We start from the raw sequence: 14,338 nt of genomic DNA on the forward strand, positions 1-14,338 counted from the left end.
TTGGCTTTGGCTCATGGTTTCAGTTCATGGCTGCTTTGCCCTATTGCTTTTGGGCTTGTAGCAAGACAGTACATCATAGCAGTACTGCATAGTAGAGGAGGCCTTTTCAATTCATGTCTGACAAGCAGAGAGAGAAAGAGAAAGGAAGGGGCCAATGACATAACTTCCTCCCACTAGGCATCACCTCTTAAAGTTCCACCATCTACCAATAGTGCCACAGGCTGTGAACTAAGCCTTTCACACATGGGCCTTTGGGGGACATTTCAGACCCAAATTATAGCGTGGGATCTAGTGGGAGGTAATTAGGTCATGGGAACACCACCTTGGGAAGGAACTAATACCAATGTTGAGATTGTTTAAAAAAAATAAGTTCAGCTTTCTGAGCTCACTCTGTTGCTTCCTCTTTTCCCATGTGGCATCTGTCTCTTTCTCTCTCTCAATATGTGAGGCTATCTGCCATGAAGTCCTCACCAAAAGCTAAACCTGGCATAATGCCCTTGACCCTGCAGAACTATGAGTTTTTAAGAAAACTCTTTTCTTCATAAAGTACCCAGTCTCAGGTATTTTGTTGTAGCAATTCAAAAGGAACTAAGGCAGTCACCATCATAAACAAGTGCATCTCACCTTTCTATCCCTAGGATGACGGGACAATAGAAAGGCATTTGACTTACCCTCAGAAGCTTTCCAGTAAGATACACCAACAGCATGAAGACTGACAGGATGAGTAGCCATGTTCTTAAGTGTAATAACCACTGTGTCATAAACCTCAGCCTGGATAGTTGGACCCAGCAGACCTGCAAAATGAGATGTCCTTCAAAGGTCACTTGAAAGATAGCACTCCAGACAACCTGTTGTTACAAAAGTGAGGATAAAAGTCACAATGGAGAGGCAAGCTCCTGTGACTATTAATAACAAGTAGTTATGCCAATACCATCTCAGCCTTATGGTTGTTCTGATGAAGTATTTCTGGCAATTCATCAAGTGCATTCATCAATTCAACTAATATTTGAGTTCCTACTGTATTCTAGGAACTGTCCGAGGTACTGGATTTCACATTCAAGAGACATTAAGAATGTAAAGAAATAACAAGAAAATTTCTTGTTATTATAATTTCTATAAAGGATGACAGTGTGTGCTAGAGAATAATGAAGTGGGAGACAGGAAGTTCTTTAAATATAATGATCAAGAAGATGCTCTCTGAGGACATGACATTTGCACAGAGATCTGACTAATATAAAAGAAGCAATAGTTTCAAAGACCTAGTGGAAAATCATTAAAACCAGATAAAATGCAAATCCCGGGAGACAGGAATAAGCTTGGTATAGTTAAATAATGTGAATGAAACAAGGTGAATGAGTAATAGAAAATATGATTATAGATATAGGGGACATAACATGTAGGACCTTATAGGCCATAAGAACAGGATAAATTTTGATTTTACAAGAAGTAAAAGAGGACAACTTGGGACTTGTTTTGAAGTAACAGTCAATATGACTTGTGGATGGATTGGATGTTGGAGACAGAATAAAAAGAGAAAGAGAGGAGTCAAAGAGATTCATGTGATTTGTGACTTGTGCACTAGGTCATTAGTCAATTCTTGATACAGAAAAGCAAAAGGAAAATTAAGAGTTCTGTTCTGTGGATGTTGTAAGTATAAGATGCCTATAAATGGTTTATTGAATTAACAGGACTCAATGAAAACATGAAATAGCTTTGTTTTTAATTGCATTATGTGGAATTTCCCTCTCTTGCACTTTGACGGATTCTAAATCTCTTCCAGTAAATTTTAGGTGTTAGCAAACAGTAATGTTTTTAGGTATTACAAAACCATTCCAGTCTAAATACAAAATTTTGATGTCCTCTGCAATTAAAAGTTCCCTTTTTCCTCCAGCTAAATTCTGGACCCTCTGAGGTAGGAGGGTGGGAGTGGAAAAAGAGGCTTGATGATAGGAACTTGCTTAGTATCTCTTGATTGAAGCACATGCCAAAATTCTGGCTATTTTATGGGAACATATATGAGTTCTTTGGAGACCCCTCCCACACCCTCAATATGGTGACACCCTACTGTATCTCTCTCTGGCATGGAGTATATTCTTTCTAGCTGGTCACTTGCATGTTTCCTCTTAGTTTATATTTCTGGCAGTACAACCCATGTGGGTCTTTCTCTTAGGGTCGCTTAGGCTAGGCAGGGTCTTCCTAAGACAGATCTCATCCTGTGACCTTCCTGGCCTCACACATAACAGTGACAGTGCAGTCAGATTCCACTATATCCTACCCTCCCTGCTATGCCATCAGGGGAAGTTACTCCTAACCTCTGACCTTGAAAGTTTTTATACACAGAAATTGGGCACTAGTCCATGTCTCCCAAGTTCCAGAAGTGCTATGTCAAGCCTTCTAAGTTGTTCTCCTGAACTCTCCCTTGTTATAGCTTGACATGAGGGAGATTTATTTCCTCCATGTGGTAGGGGACATACCAAAAATGCTCTCCAAAAACTCTTTTTTTTTTGTATTGGGGTTTGAACTAAGGGGCACTCAACCACTGAGCCCCAGCCCCAGCTCTATTTTGTATTTTATTTAGAGACAGGGTCTCACTGAGTTGCTTAGCACATCACTAAATTGCTGAGGCTGGTTTTGAACTCTCCATCCTCCTACCTCAGCCTCCTGAGCTGCTGGGATTACAAGTGTGCACCACCGTGCTTGGCTTCTAAAAAATCTTTAAATATAAACTTCCTAGTCTTCTTTTATATAAGCTGGGAGCGAGTCATGGCCCAAGGTTTTCATAACTGGTTTTGAACCACTACATGAACAAGTCCTGAATAGGTGGGCTGATACCTGTCTTTAGAATATGGAAATACTTGTCACCTATAATTCTCTCAACCACTTTAAAGTGATGTGGAGTGTAGCTCACTGGCAGAGTACATGTCTAACATGCACAAGGCCCTGGGTTTGATACCCAGTACCACAAACACACACACAAAAATAGTATGACAGGAAATATCTTAACATCTTGTTGCATGTTTATTTGAGATCTAAGTGAAAGTATGCAGTTGGTGCTCATGGGAGAGGTGTAAGTTGAAGATAGGAATTTGGGAATTATTAGCATATAGATAATATTTTAAAGTCATAAAGCTGGATAAGATCACCTAGGGATTGAAGATAGAAAGAAAAGAAAAGAAATCAGAATAATGCTGCAGGAGCACTATGACATAAAATCCACCCCTAAGGGGGCAGTAAGGAAAACCTGGCCAAAAGGACATTCTCTTTGACAGCTGCTATCTTTAACTGCACCCCCAAGATTGAAGAATCCTTGCTAGGAAACAACATAACCAGTGTCATAATTAGCATTCAATATTTTTTTTCATTACCCATCCAGGGTGGCCTAGGCTTGGCAACATTGAAAAGGTGATCCGTGAACTCTACAAACACAGTCTTTTTGTACATGACTGAGGTGTTGAATGGAAAAGATCTTGGCATTTCAGGAGGAAATCTGTATAAAGAAAGGAAAAGTCATTCAAAATTGAGCTGGAAGTAATACTCTCATCCCAATCTCCTCTACCATTTACAGTGTAAATTGGAAGTTGTACACGAATCCCTAAAAATCCATCAAATCAAATGCTGCTTTCACAGGTCAACTGATATATGAAGTGCAAAATGATAAATCATGAAATCAAGACCCATACACTGCATCAGCCAAACATTTTTCTGCCAAAGCAATATTACTATTGAGTCCTTCAATTTCTGTTTTAGAAAACAGACTATAACTTTCATCTATGAATCTTGCATAAAAATTTGGTCAATATGTATTTAAAATTATACTTTCCTCCTTAGGGGTACCAGGAATATCAGAGAGACAATTAACTTTCAATGAAGATTATGTATATGAAGACCTTTTGGTACCAGGCACTATAATTCACAGTCAATTATACATTAATGCTCATTTTTTTCTCTAGTCTAATACTCCCAATAACCCATTTATTCATGGATCAGAAATTATTATGATAATTAATTATATAAATGTTCACAAAGCATTATTTTCTTGCATCAGTCATCAAAATTCTTCTAGGTTCCCAAGTTTTCCTTTTTCCCTATCTGACAAGTTAGGCTCATGTCCTGAGGCCCCATTTAGGATTGAGTAATCAAAATTACCACTGTTAATTCTAGTGAAGAAGGGACACTGGACCCAAGTGAATTGATAGAAATTACAAAGAAGTTGAACATAATTATTTCCACTCACTGGTTTTCATATGCTGGTAATTTTTACACACCATGGAACAGCTCTGCACCTTACCTTTTTTTTTTTCCCTCAGTGCTAGGGATTGAACCCAGGGCCCTGTGCTTGCAAGGAAGCACTCTACCAACTGAGTTATATCCCCAGCCCTGCACCTTACCTTTCTATATGCCATAAAGAGCCTCTCTTCCTGATTTATGCTTTTCAACATCCAACTTTTATCTCCCATCACTTTTTACTAGTTGCTATCATTTCAATAAGCCACAGAACTATAATTAATTCTCATGAGGAAGAAAATTTTCATGTATAGATCCTGGTCTCCAAAGTTCAATCAGTCAAAAAAATTTAAGCACTCACCCTAAACAGATGTACACTGATTACGTATCAACCACATACTATGTACCTCCTCTGTGCTATCACAAAACATACATCAGAATTGAATATGGAAAAGGAAAGCTTTTTAAAAATTTGTTCTAATTAGTTATACATGTGGAAAAGGAAAGTTTTTTAAAGACATACTTAAATGTGGAAAAGGTGTTGTTTGAGTCTCCTATTTTATTGACTCTCAGGAGCTTTTGAAAAATAGGAGATGTGAGAAATGGACTATAGCATAAATAAAAGACAAGTGGGCTTGTTATGGGGGGGCACAGAAAAGGAGCCCCCAAATATCAGCCAGTGAGACACTTTCATTATGTTGTAAAATAACCACAATAAGTATGAAATGGGAAAAAGGAGGGGCAGCTTCTGATTGTATTTATAAGCCTAGAGTGAGAGACTATCATGCCTAAGATTACCAGGATGTGAAATGAATAAAAGTAGATCTAGGTATTGATCATCTATTTTGTTTCTTTCTCAACCCTGTGGTGAAATAACCAAAGTATCATTGTTCCTTTCTAGAACAGCCTCACCTGATTTTTTAAAAATTTTTATTGCAATAAAATATAGAGAACAAAGTTTACCGTTTTAAAGTATTTTGAAGTATAGAATTCATTCATAATATGCTGTTACCATCATGTATCTCCAGAACTCTATTTTTCTTTTTCTTTTTTTTATGGTATGTACTATTCTACTTACCATATAATTTTGACTATGTCTAAGTACCCAATACAAGAGGAAACATACAACATTCAGTGTAATGGTTAATGTGGATTGTCAGCTTGGTTGGATTAAGAGATACAAATGATTAAGAGACTTCTGGGTGTGTCAGTGAGGGCATGTCTAGGAATGATTGGAATGTGGGATAGTGAACTGAACTGCAGACCCTCCCTAAGTGTGGGCAGCACCACCCAATAGGATGGAATAAAAACTGGAAGACCAAGAAAGTAGAGACAGATGCAAGCTCCAATCTTCTTGAACACATTCTTTTTTTTTTTTTTTTTTTTTTTTTTTTTTTTTTTTTTTTTGGTGCTGGGGATCGAACCCAGGGCCTTGTGCTTACGAGGCAAGCACTCTACCAACTGAGCTATCTCCCCAGCCCTTGAACACATTCTTGATTGCTGCTTCAATCATCTGAAGATATTGAACTCAACTTCTTCACTGTTCCAAAGTGGACTCTGCCAGTGAATCTCTAGGGAGTTTCCAGAAGCCTTGATCTCAGACTAGGGTAGCACTGTGTTGATCCCTCTTTTTCTGGGGCTTCCACTTTTTGAACTGCAAAACTGCTGGTTCTTCCAGATCTCCAGCTGCAGACCACCATTGTGGACTATCCAGCTTCTGGTCGTGTTATCCAATCTAATAAATCCCCTTTTATAATCATACTTCCTGTTGATTCTGTTCCTCTAGAGAACCCTGAATAATGCATTCAAGTTTTTTGTGAGTGGTATATTTCATTTCTAATAATGTTGTCACAGTTCATCTATGTTGTAGCACATGTCAGAATTTCCCTTTTAAATGTGAAAACATATTCCTCTGTATGTAAAGGCCACAGTTTGATTATCTGTCAAAACACATGAGGAGCTTCCACATTTTAGCTATTGTGAATAAGTTGGTATGAATAATAATACATATATAACATGTGGCATATCTCTCCTGTTGTTTTGGAGAATCTTTAATAATACAATGGATGTAACAAAACCTCAAGATCCTGCTTTCAGTTCTTTCGAATATATATCCAAAAGTGTACTTGCTGGATAAAATGTAACTATTTTTTATTTTTGGAGGAAATGCAGTACTATTTTCCATATAATCTGTAGCATTTTACATTCCTAACAGTTGCATTAGGGTTTCACTTTTTCTGTATTCCTGCAAACACTCATAATTGTATTTTTATAGTAGTCATTCTAGTGGATATTAGGTGGTATTTCTTTGTAGTTTTGTTCATATTTCCTTAATAATTAGTGATCAGTGTCCTTTCATGTACTTATTAGTCATTCATATATTTTTGGGAGGAATCTGTATTCATGTCTTTTGCCCCCACCCACACTTTTGGGGTTCTGGGGATCAAAACTAGGGCTTCATGAATGCTAGGCAAGTGGTGTACCACTGAGTTCTCTTCCCAGCCCATATTTGCTCCCTTTCAAATCAGGTCATTTGCTTTTTTTTTTTTTAAACATATTAGGTAGCATGCTTTATTAGATATCTCTGCCAGTGGAAAACTTTCCAACATTTAGGAAACTTCCTTCAGACACATGCCTAGAAGGCTTGAGAGATTAAATGGGTCACAAATCCAAACTTCTATCAGGTCTTTCACGTTTTTCTCAACAAGGGCTAAACAATACTTCTCACATCTAGCATCCCAGGAGGGCATTCCCTTATTATGGATAGTGCTAACTCCAATGCAACCAAAAACAACCATGCAATTGGTAAGGGGAACCCTGAGGAGCCTCAAGAGAGATGGTCCTACTCATTCTGGTGGCCAGTGATAGACTTCAGGTATCTGGTTCCACCATGGTGTTGCCAGCCAGGTCTCCATTGGTCAGGGGCTGGCTCCAGACATGCTGCAACATCTCCAGACCCCGGGCCTGATAGTAAGAATTCTGACTCCCCACACTCCAGATCATGTCCAGTAACCACTGCCTTGCTCTATGGGGTCCAATGACAATAACTCTAGTCTTTCATTTGCTATCTTGGGTTTTAAGAGTTCTATACACTTTCTGGATAGTAATTTATTATTTAAATCTAACATAGGATTTACAAATAGTTTATCTCATTCTGAAGGTTGCTTTCTGACTCTGTTAATTGTCTTTTGATGAACAAACATTTAATTTTCATGAAATCCAATTCACGAATTTTTCTTTCATTGCCTATGACTTCAGTGTTATATGCAAGAAATCATTGGTAAATTCAAATCCAGGCAATTTTACCCTATATTTTCTTCTGAGAGTTTTATAATTTTAAGCCTTACATTTATGTTACAGATTCCTTTGAGTTTATTTTTAAATATAGTGTTATTTTAGGGCCCCATTTCATTCTTTTGCATATGGATATCCAGTTTCTCAATACTATTTGTTGGAAATACTGTCTTTCCCCACATTGAATGGTATTGGCACCATTGTCAGAAATTGTTGGCTATATATGCAGGATTGTTTCTAGGCTATGTATTCTATTATGTTGACCTACATGTGTGCTTTTATCCAGTATCACGATATTTAGATTACTGTAACTTTGTAGCAAGTTTTGAAATCATGAGTATGAGACATCCAGCTTGGTTCTCCAGGAGTGAATGGTATAAAAGTGGTGAAAAGAAGCATCTTTCATTGTTCTTGATCTTAGAGGAGAGGTTTTTACTCTTCTACCACTGAGCATGATGTTCACTGTTGGTTTTTCATATATGGTTTTTATTTATATTGAGGTAATATCCTTTTATTCCTAATTTGTTGAGTGTTATTAACATGAAAGGGTGTCAAATTTTGTCAAATATTTTCCCCACATCAGTTGAGATGATCATATGTTTTCCCCCCATTCTATTAATGTGGTGTATGACATGGTCAATTTTCATATGCTGAAACATCCCTTCACTCCAGGAATAAATCTCATCATTATTGTATTATATAATCCTTTTAATATACTCCTGAATTTGGTTTACTCATATTTTGTTCAGAAGCAATGGAAAAGTCACAGGTCAGGGGCACAAGCTCACCAAAATACTAAGATGGAGAACTAGTCATAGCACTATAGAGTGCATGCCCTTCCCATCACCCCACCACCTCATTACTAAAGGCCTATTTATAGCTGTTCCTTTTACCCAGTACATCATGTTCAGTAAAAAAAAAAAAAAAAAATACGAGACATTCTAAAGGGCAAAAACACAGTTTGATGAGACAAAGTCAGCACCAGAACCAGAGCTAGATATGGCAGGAAAGTTGGAATTATCACACCAGAAACTTTTTTTTTTAGGAGATAGATATATTTTACATGATTGAAACTTTGCACAATGTATACACGTGTTAAAATATCACCTGGACCCTATACATAGGTGCAATTTTTTAAATTATTTATTTATTTTTACAGACTGCATCTTGATTCATTGTACACAAATGGGATATATCTTTTCCTTTCTATGGCTGTGCATGATGTAGATTCATATCATTTGTGTAATCATACATGTACATAGGGTTATGATATCTGTCTCATCCACTATCTTTCATACCCATTCCTCCCTCCCATTTCCCACTATATATTCTAAAGTTCCTCCATTCTTCTCTCACTCCCCATCCCCACCCCCATCAGGGAAAACATTTGGCCTTTGGTTTTTTTGGGATTGGCTTATTTCACTTAGCATGATATTCTCCAATTCCATCCATTTGCCTGCAAATGCCATAATTTTATCATTCTTTATGGCTGAGTAATATTCCATTGTATATATATGCCACAGTTTCTTTATCCATTCATCAATTGAAGGGCATCTAGGTTGGTTCCACAATCTAGCTATTGTGAATTGAACTGCTATAAACATTGATGTGGCTGTGTTATGTTTTCAACATCTCTAGTAATTAGAGAAATGCAAATTAAAGCTACCCTAAGATTCCACCTCACCCCAATTAGAATGGTGATTATCAAGAACACAAGCAACAATGGGTGTTGGCATGGATGTGGGGAAAAAGGCACACTTGTACATTGCTGGTGGAGTTGCAAATTGGTGCAGCCACTCTGGAAAGCAGTGTGGAGACTCCTCAAAAAACTTGGAATGGACCCACCTTTTGACCCAGTTATCCCACTCCTCGGTTTATACCCATAGGACTTAAAATTAGCATAGTACAGTAACACACCAGAAACTTTTAAAAACTGTGACTAATTTGCAAAGGGTTTTAATGCAGGAGGTAGACAACATAGAATAACAGATGTATACTGTAAGCAGAGAGATGAAAATTCTAAGAAAGAATCAAACAAGGCTGTGTTTGTGGCTGAGTAGTAGAGTGCGTGCCTAGCATGTATGAGGCACTGGGTTCAATTCTCAGCACCACATATAAATACATAAATAAAATAAAGGTCCATCAACGACTAAAAAAAATTATTAAAAAAAAAAAGAATCAAACAGTAATCCTGGAAGTAAAAGAAAAAATATTGTAACAGAAATAAAGAACATCTTTGATGGGGTCATTAATAGAATAGTAAAGGAAAGAATCTAAGCTTGAAGATATGATCATAAAAACTTCCAAAAATGAAAAGAAAAATTACTGAGAAAGCAAAACTTCTAGCATATCCATGATCTGTACTAAACAAAATTATCCTTCAAAACTTAAGAAGAAATACTTCTTAGATAAATAAAAATTCAAGGACTGTCTTACCAATAGACCCATCTTGCAAGAAATATTCAAAGAAATTGTTCAGAGAAAAGGAAAATGACATATTAGAAACTCAAACCCACACAAAGAAAGGAAACTTAAATCTACAACAGAGAATGAATAAATCAAGAGAAAATTTACCACACAAAAGGCACTAAACAACCAAGTGGGACTAAATGGCTTAACCAATTGAGTGTTAGCTTCTATTGTTGGCACCTCAATTCTGGCAAAGTGGACCTATGAATGAAGGAGCATTGCTGAGGCCATAATGGGCTATGCAGGTAAAGCTGATTTAGCCATTGTTGCTGTGAATATCCAACTTGCCAGCAATAGAGATCAAAGGCAAGCCCATATGTCATCATTCCTAAAGGAAAACATCCAGTCATTTACTGTGCCTAAGTAATCACCACCATCCAAGCCCTTCCATTAGCAGAAGACCTTGCATTTTATCATCATATCACATGGCCATGGAATCCAATGGTCCAATCATAATACCCAAAAGTTGCCCATCTAATAGTGTAGAATAGCTTGTTGAAGGCACAGCTAAGACACCAGTTGGAGATAATACTGTGTAAGAATAATGCTCAATCCTCCAGGATGCTGCGTATACCACAGTTTAATGACTATTATATAGTGCTGTTTTCCTAACTAAACTACATGGATCTGGGAAATGAGTGGTGTAAATAGGAGCATCCTCAAATTACCATTACTCCCATTGGAGAATCTGCCCTTAAATGTGGGATCTGAGAGTTTAGAAGTCCTGTTTTTTTGTTGGTTTTTTTTTTTTTTTTTTTGGTGCTGGGGATTGAACCCAGGGCCTTGTGCTTGCGAGGGAGGCACTCTACCAACTGAGCTATGCCCCCAGCCCCAGAAGTCCTGGTTTTTAAAAGGGTAGGAGTAACTGACCCTGATCAGCAGTGTTAGGTAAAAATTTGGGCGACTATATGATGGAAAGCGGAGCAACTGAGGCAAAGGGCAGCGTGACACACGGTGACACACGGCAGGAAGATTCCACTGACCCTTACCTCCACCTGTCACTCAGCAGGACCCCCACCCATTCCGGCCTATAAAGACCCTGGGCAGACGAGTCCATGTGCAATTTTCTCTGGCTCCCTACCCTGACTGTACCCCGGGGGTCTGGGAATTTCGCCTGAGAGCCAAATTCCAATAAAGCTTGCTTCAGCCTCTTTCTGTCCGATTTTATTTGACCACTAGCCATGTCCCCGAGCTTACAAGCAGCAGCAGGAAGTGTTATATGATAGGAAAAGAGAAGAATGCATTTGGCACCAAGGTCATTCACTTGGATATTTCTTGGTACTCCATTGCCCAATTTTGATGATAAATGGGCAACTGCAGTCAAGTCCTGAGAAAAGCATGATAACCAGGGACCTCATCAGGTAACCCAATTGAACCAGCAGAAGTACAAATTGAAAGGGAGTGGGAGGAATCCAAAACAGATAGTAGAGGAGGAAGACAAGCTGCTGGGAATGCTGACAGCTTATGGTTTTCATGTGAGTTCCCTTAGGAACCTGCCTTTGTCTGAAGTCAGCAACCTCCCCCAAAGAAATGTCCCTTTTGAAAGCACCCAGAAACCACTCCGGATGCAGGAACTCATGCAAGAGATTTTATTAAGTGGACAGGCAGAGTCTCTCCCTGCAGGGTGAGAGAGAAACAGAGAGAGCGTGCACAAGAGTGAGGAGGAGAGGGAGAGTGAAAGCCAAGAGGAGAGAGCATGAAAGTGAGGAGGAGAGAGAGTGAAAGCGAGAAAGAGAGAGTGAAAATGGTGGGGGAGCTATTCTTAAGTAGTGGGATTTCGCGGGCTAATAACAACGGACCAATAGTTGGCAAGGAGGTTCTTGGGCTAGATCGGGGTTGTGAAGTGGTGTGGAGGAGGCAGAACAACGGTGGCAGCAAAATAGCAGATCCTATGCCAATACCTTTCCTGGTCAATGTGGGGGTGTATAAGACTGCAATCACCCAGCTTCTCCCTCTATTCAATCCTGCTTCCTTTACTTCCACACAACTGTTAATCCAGAAGATTCCCCCACCCCAATAAACTTCCTGCATGTAAAAGGAAGAAAGAAAAAAGCAAATGATTTTTTTTCCTATTTGCATTGTTCAAAAGCTATAAAATCACTTAAGAAAGCACACGAATTGTCAATATTTGAACAATGTTGCCTGGAAATGTTTTTGTCTGGTTTGCTTTTACAATATAACATAAAGCTGCTCCCCTGCCCTTTACACTGCAGTCATTTCCCCACCTCCCAATTTACAGCCTAGTTTGTCATTCTGTGAACATCCTAGCCAGCCATGGGTTCATCAGTCAGCTGGCAAGTATTCGTCTCTGTTATTGGTCCCTGTTAGCCTGCGGAATTCCACTGCTTAAGAATGGCTCCCCACCATTTTCTCTCTCTCTCTCCTCCTCCTCACTTTCATGATCTCTCCTCCATCTCACTCTCTCTCTTGCACATGTGCTCTCTCTCTTTCTCTTTCTCTCATTTTCTCTCTTACTCTGCAGGGAGACACTCTGCCTATTTGCTTAATAAACTCTCTTATGTGAGTTCCCATGTCTGGAGTGGTTTCTGGGTTCTTACAGCTTTCAGACCATTCACTGACAGTTATAAATTTGTGAAAATGCTGTCACAAAAGCTTAACAGACATGATTGATGGAAACCTGCTTAGAGATACTAAAAACTTAAATGTTTTACATGAAAAGGAGTGAATTTGAGGCTGCAAGACCTGTTCCACAAGGCACATAATCACCCTCCCATCACACAGACCTGGAGGAGCTGCTGTGGTAAGTGGAAAGATGCAGCTAGGGCCACACCACAGTGGAACCAACCAGCAGGTCCCCAGGGCTACACCCCTGGTCATACTCTGATGAGGAGACATTATGTTTGCACGATTTTGGTGAAAAATAAAATTGCATCAGACTGCAGACAGAGCAGACCTTGCCACATGTGTCTGCAAGAGTTATGCCCAACGGGAACTGCGGGCAATTGTCGAAAACACAGGGACAGACAGACACAGTCCTTTGCAGAGGGAGGCGCTCTGACTCCCAGATGATGTCAGAGTCAAAGCAGAAGGGACTAACCCAAGAAATGAAGCCGATTTCCTCCTAAGAAAGGTAGCGTCCGGAAGCCATCTCCCAAACGGTGAGCAGTGCAGCCTCCATGCCCTAAAGCAAAGACTGCTGGAAGCACCGTGTGTGGTCAGGGAGGAAGCCCTTCACACCTCTTCCTGGGATCTAGCAGCAAAGTGGCTGGAAAGGCTCCCTGGGACTGCACAGACCTCTCTCAAGGGAACCAGCTGACAGCAATGGGGCAAAGGTGGTGCTGACTTCCTGCTCACCTCTCTGCTCTCCCACATTTTTCTCCATTCTGGAGTTGGCAGGGCACCCAAGAAAGCACGTTACCTGGGGAGCCCCTCTGCCAACTCAAGGCCATGACAAATGACTTTCGGTACTGACTTTCTCCTATCTCAAGGGAGAGGTACATTTCAAGATAACTTAAGAAATATGCATTCAAGGGAGAATGCAGGCCATCTCCAGAGAGAGAAACCTCATGGTGTGGGCTGTTAATGTTTATAAAGGAACAGTTGCTAGGGGCTGAGCTAGAGGTGGAGCCAGGATGGAGTCACACAATTTCATTACAGTTTTTCCAGCACTTGCATATCGCCCTCATGTTACTTTTTGCAGGCAAGGTCATGACCTTTTTTTTTTTTTTTCATTTCAAAGGTTCTTGTGCATTTCCTGCATTCCATCGCTAAGCCACTTCTCTTTAGAGACAAGGTCTATCGTTTTCTGTATCCCTAAATTCCTATATCAACAGGACAAGAATACATAGCTTCCCAGCCTAGGACCTCTTCCACTAGAAAATATTTTCCACTGCATCAGAAACACATGATTTATTTGCCTGTCTCAATTTCAGGGCAATCTGCACAGTAAATGATAAAATATTCCAGGATTCACAGGTTTTGCTTCTTCCTAAGTTGTGGGGGTTTTGTTTGTGTATTTCCCTTGGGATTCAATATGTAAATCCTGCCAAATATACTTGGCAACAATTGTCCCTGACATGAACAGTTTTTTCACACTTTATCTAAAACTGATCGGAAAACCTATTATTTTCCTTGACCCTTGCTTAGAAGAAGCTCAGCAGCTGCAGGAACAGATAATATAAAATTCAATTTCCCCAGCTGTTTATTTCAAACCTTGGCAAAGTTTTTCAGGATGTGTCCATAGTCAGCTTATCCTGTTAATCAGTATCAAAATAATCAAGATTATAAAATGGCATTATCGAAATAAAAATTTAATCATCTTTTTCTTGGTAAAACATGAGACTGCCTACCCAACAACAGAAAGCTAGGTAACAAATGAGTTATTTCCTCC

General features: G+C 39.3%; 1 protein-coding gene across 3 annotated transcripts in view; it reads right to left on the reverse strand.

The window, feature by feature from the left end:
- F8 (coagulation factor VIII) overlaps positions 1-14,338 on the reverse strand; it is a 103,748-nt gene that overhangs the window by 83,295 nt on the left and 6,115 nt on the right. For all 3 annotated transcript variants that reach the window (XR_007106340.1, XM_047535389.1, XM_047535390.1), the window contains exons 2-3: positions 3,366-3,487; positions 672-794 (exon numbers count right to left, since the gene is read on the reverse strand). Coding sequence is in view for 2 of the 3 variants with exons in the window: in XM_047535389.1 (XP_047391345.1) it covers positions 672-794; positions 3,366-3,487 (245 nt within the window). In the remaining variant the exon portion in view is untranslated. The remainder of the gene's footprint in view (positions 1-671; positions 795-3,365; positions 3,488-14,338) is intronic.

The sequence above is a fragment of the Sciurus carolinensis genome, chromosome X (assembly GCF_902686445.1).
Source record: "Sciurus carolinensis chromosome X, mSciCar1.2, whole genome shotgun sequence".
Taxonomy (NCBI): Eukaryota; Metazoa; Chordata; class Mammalia; order Rodentia; family Sciuridae; genus Sciurus; species Sciurus carolinensis.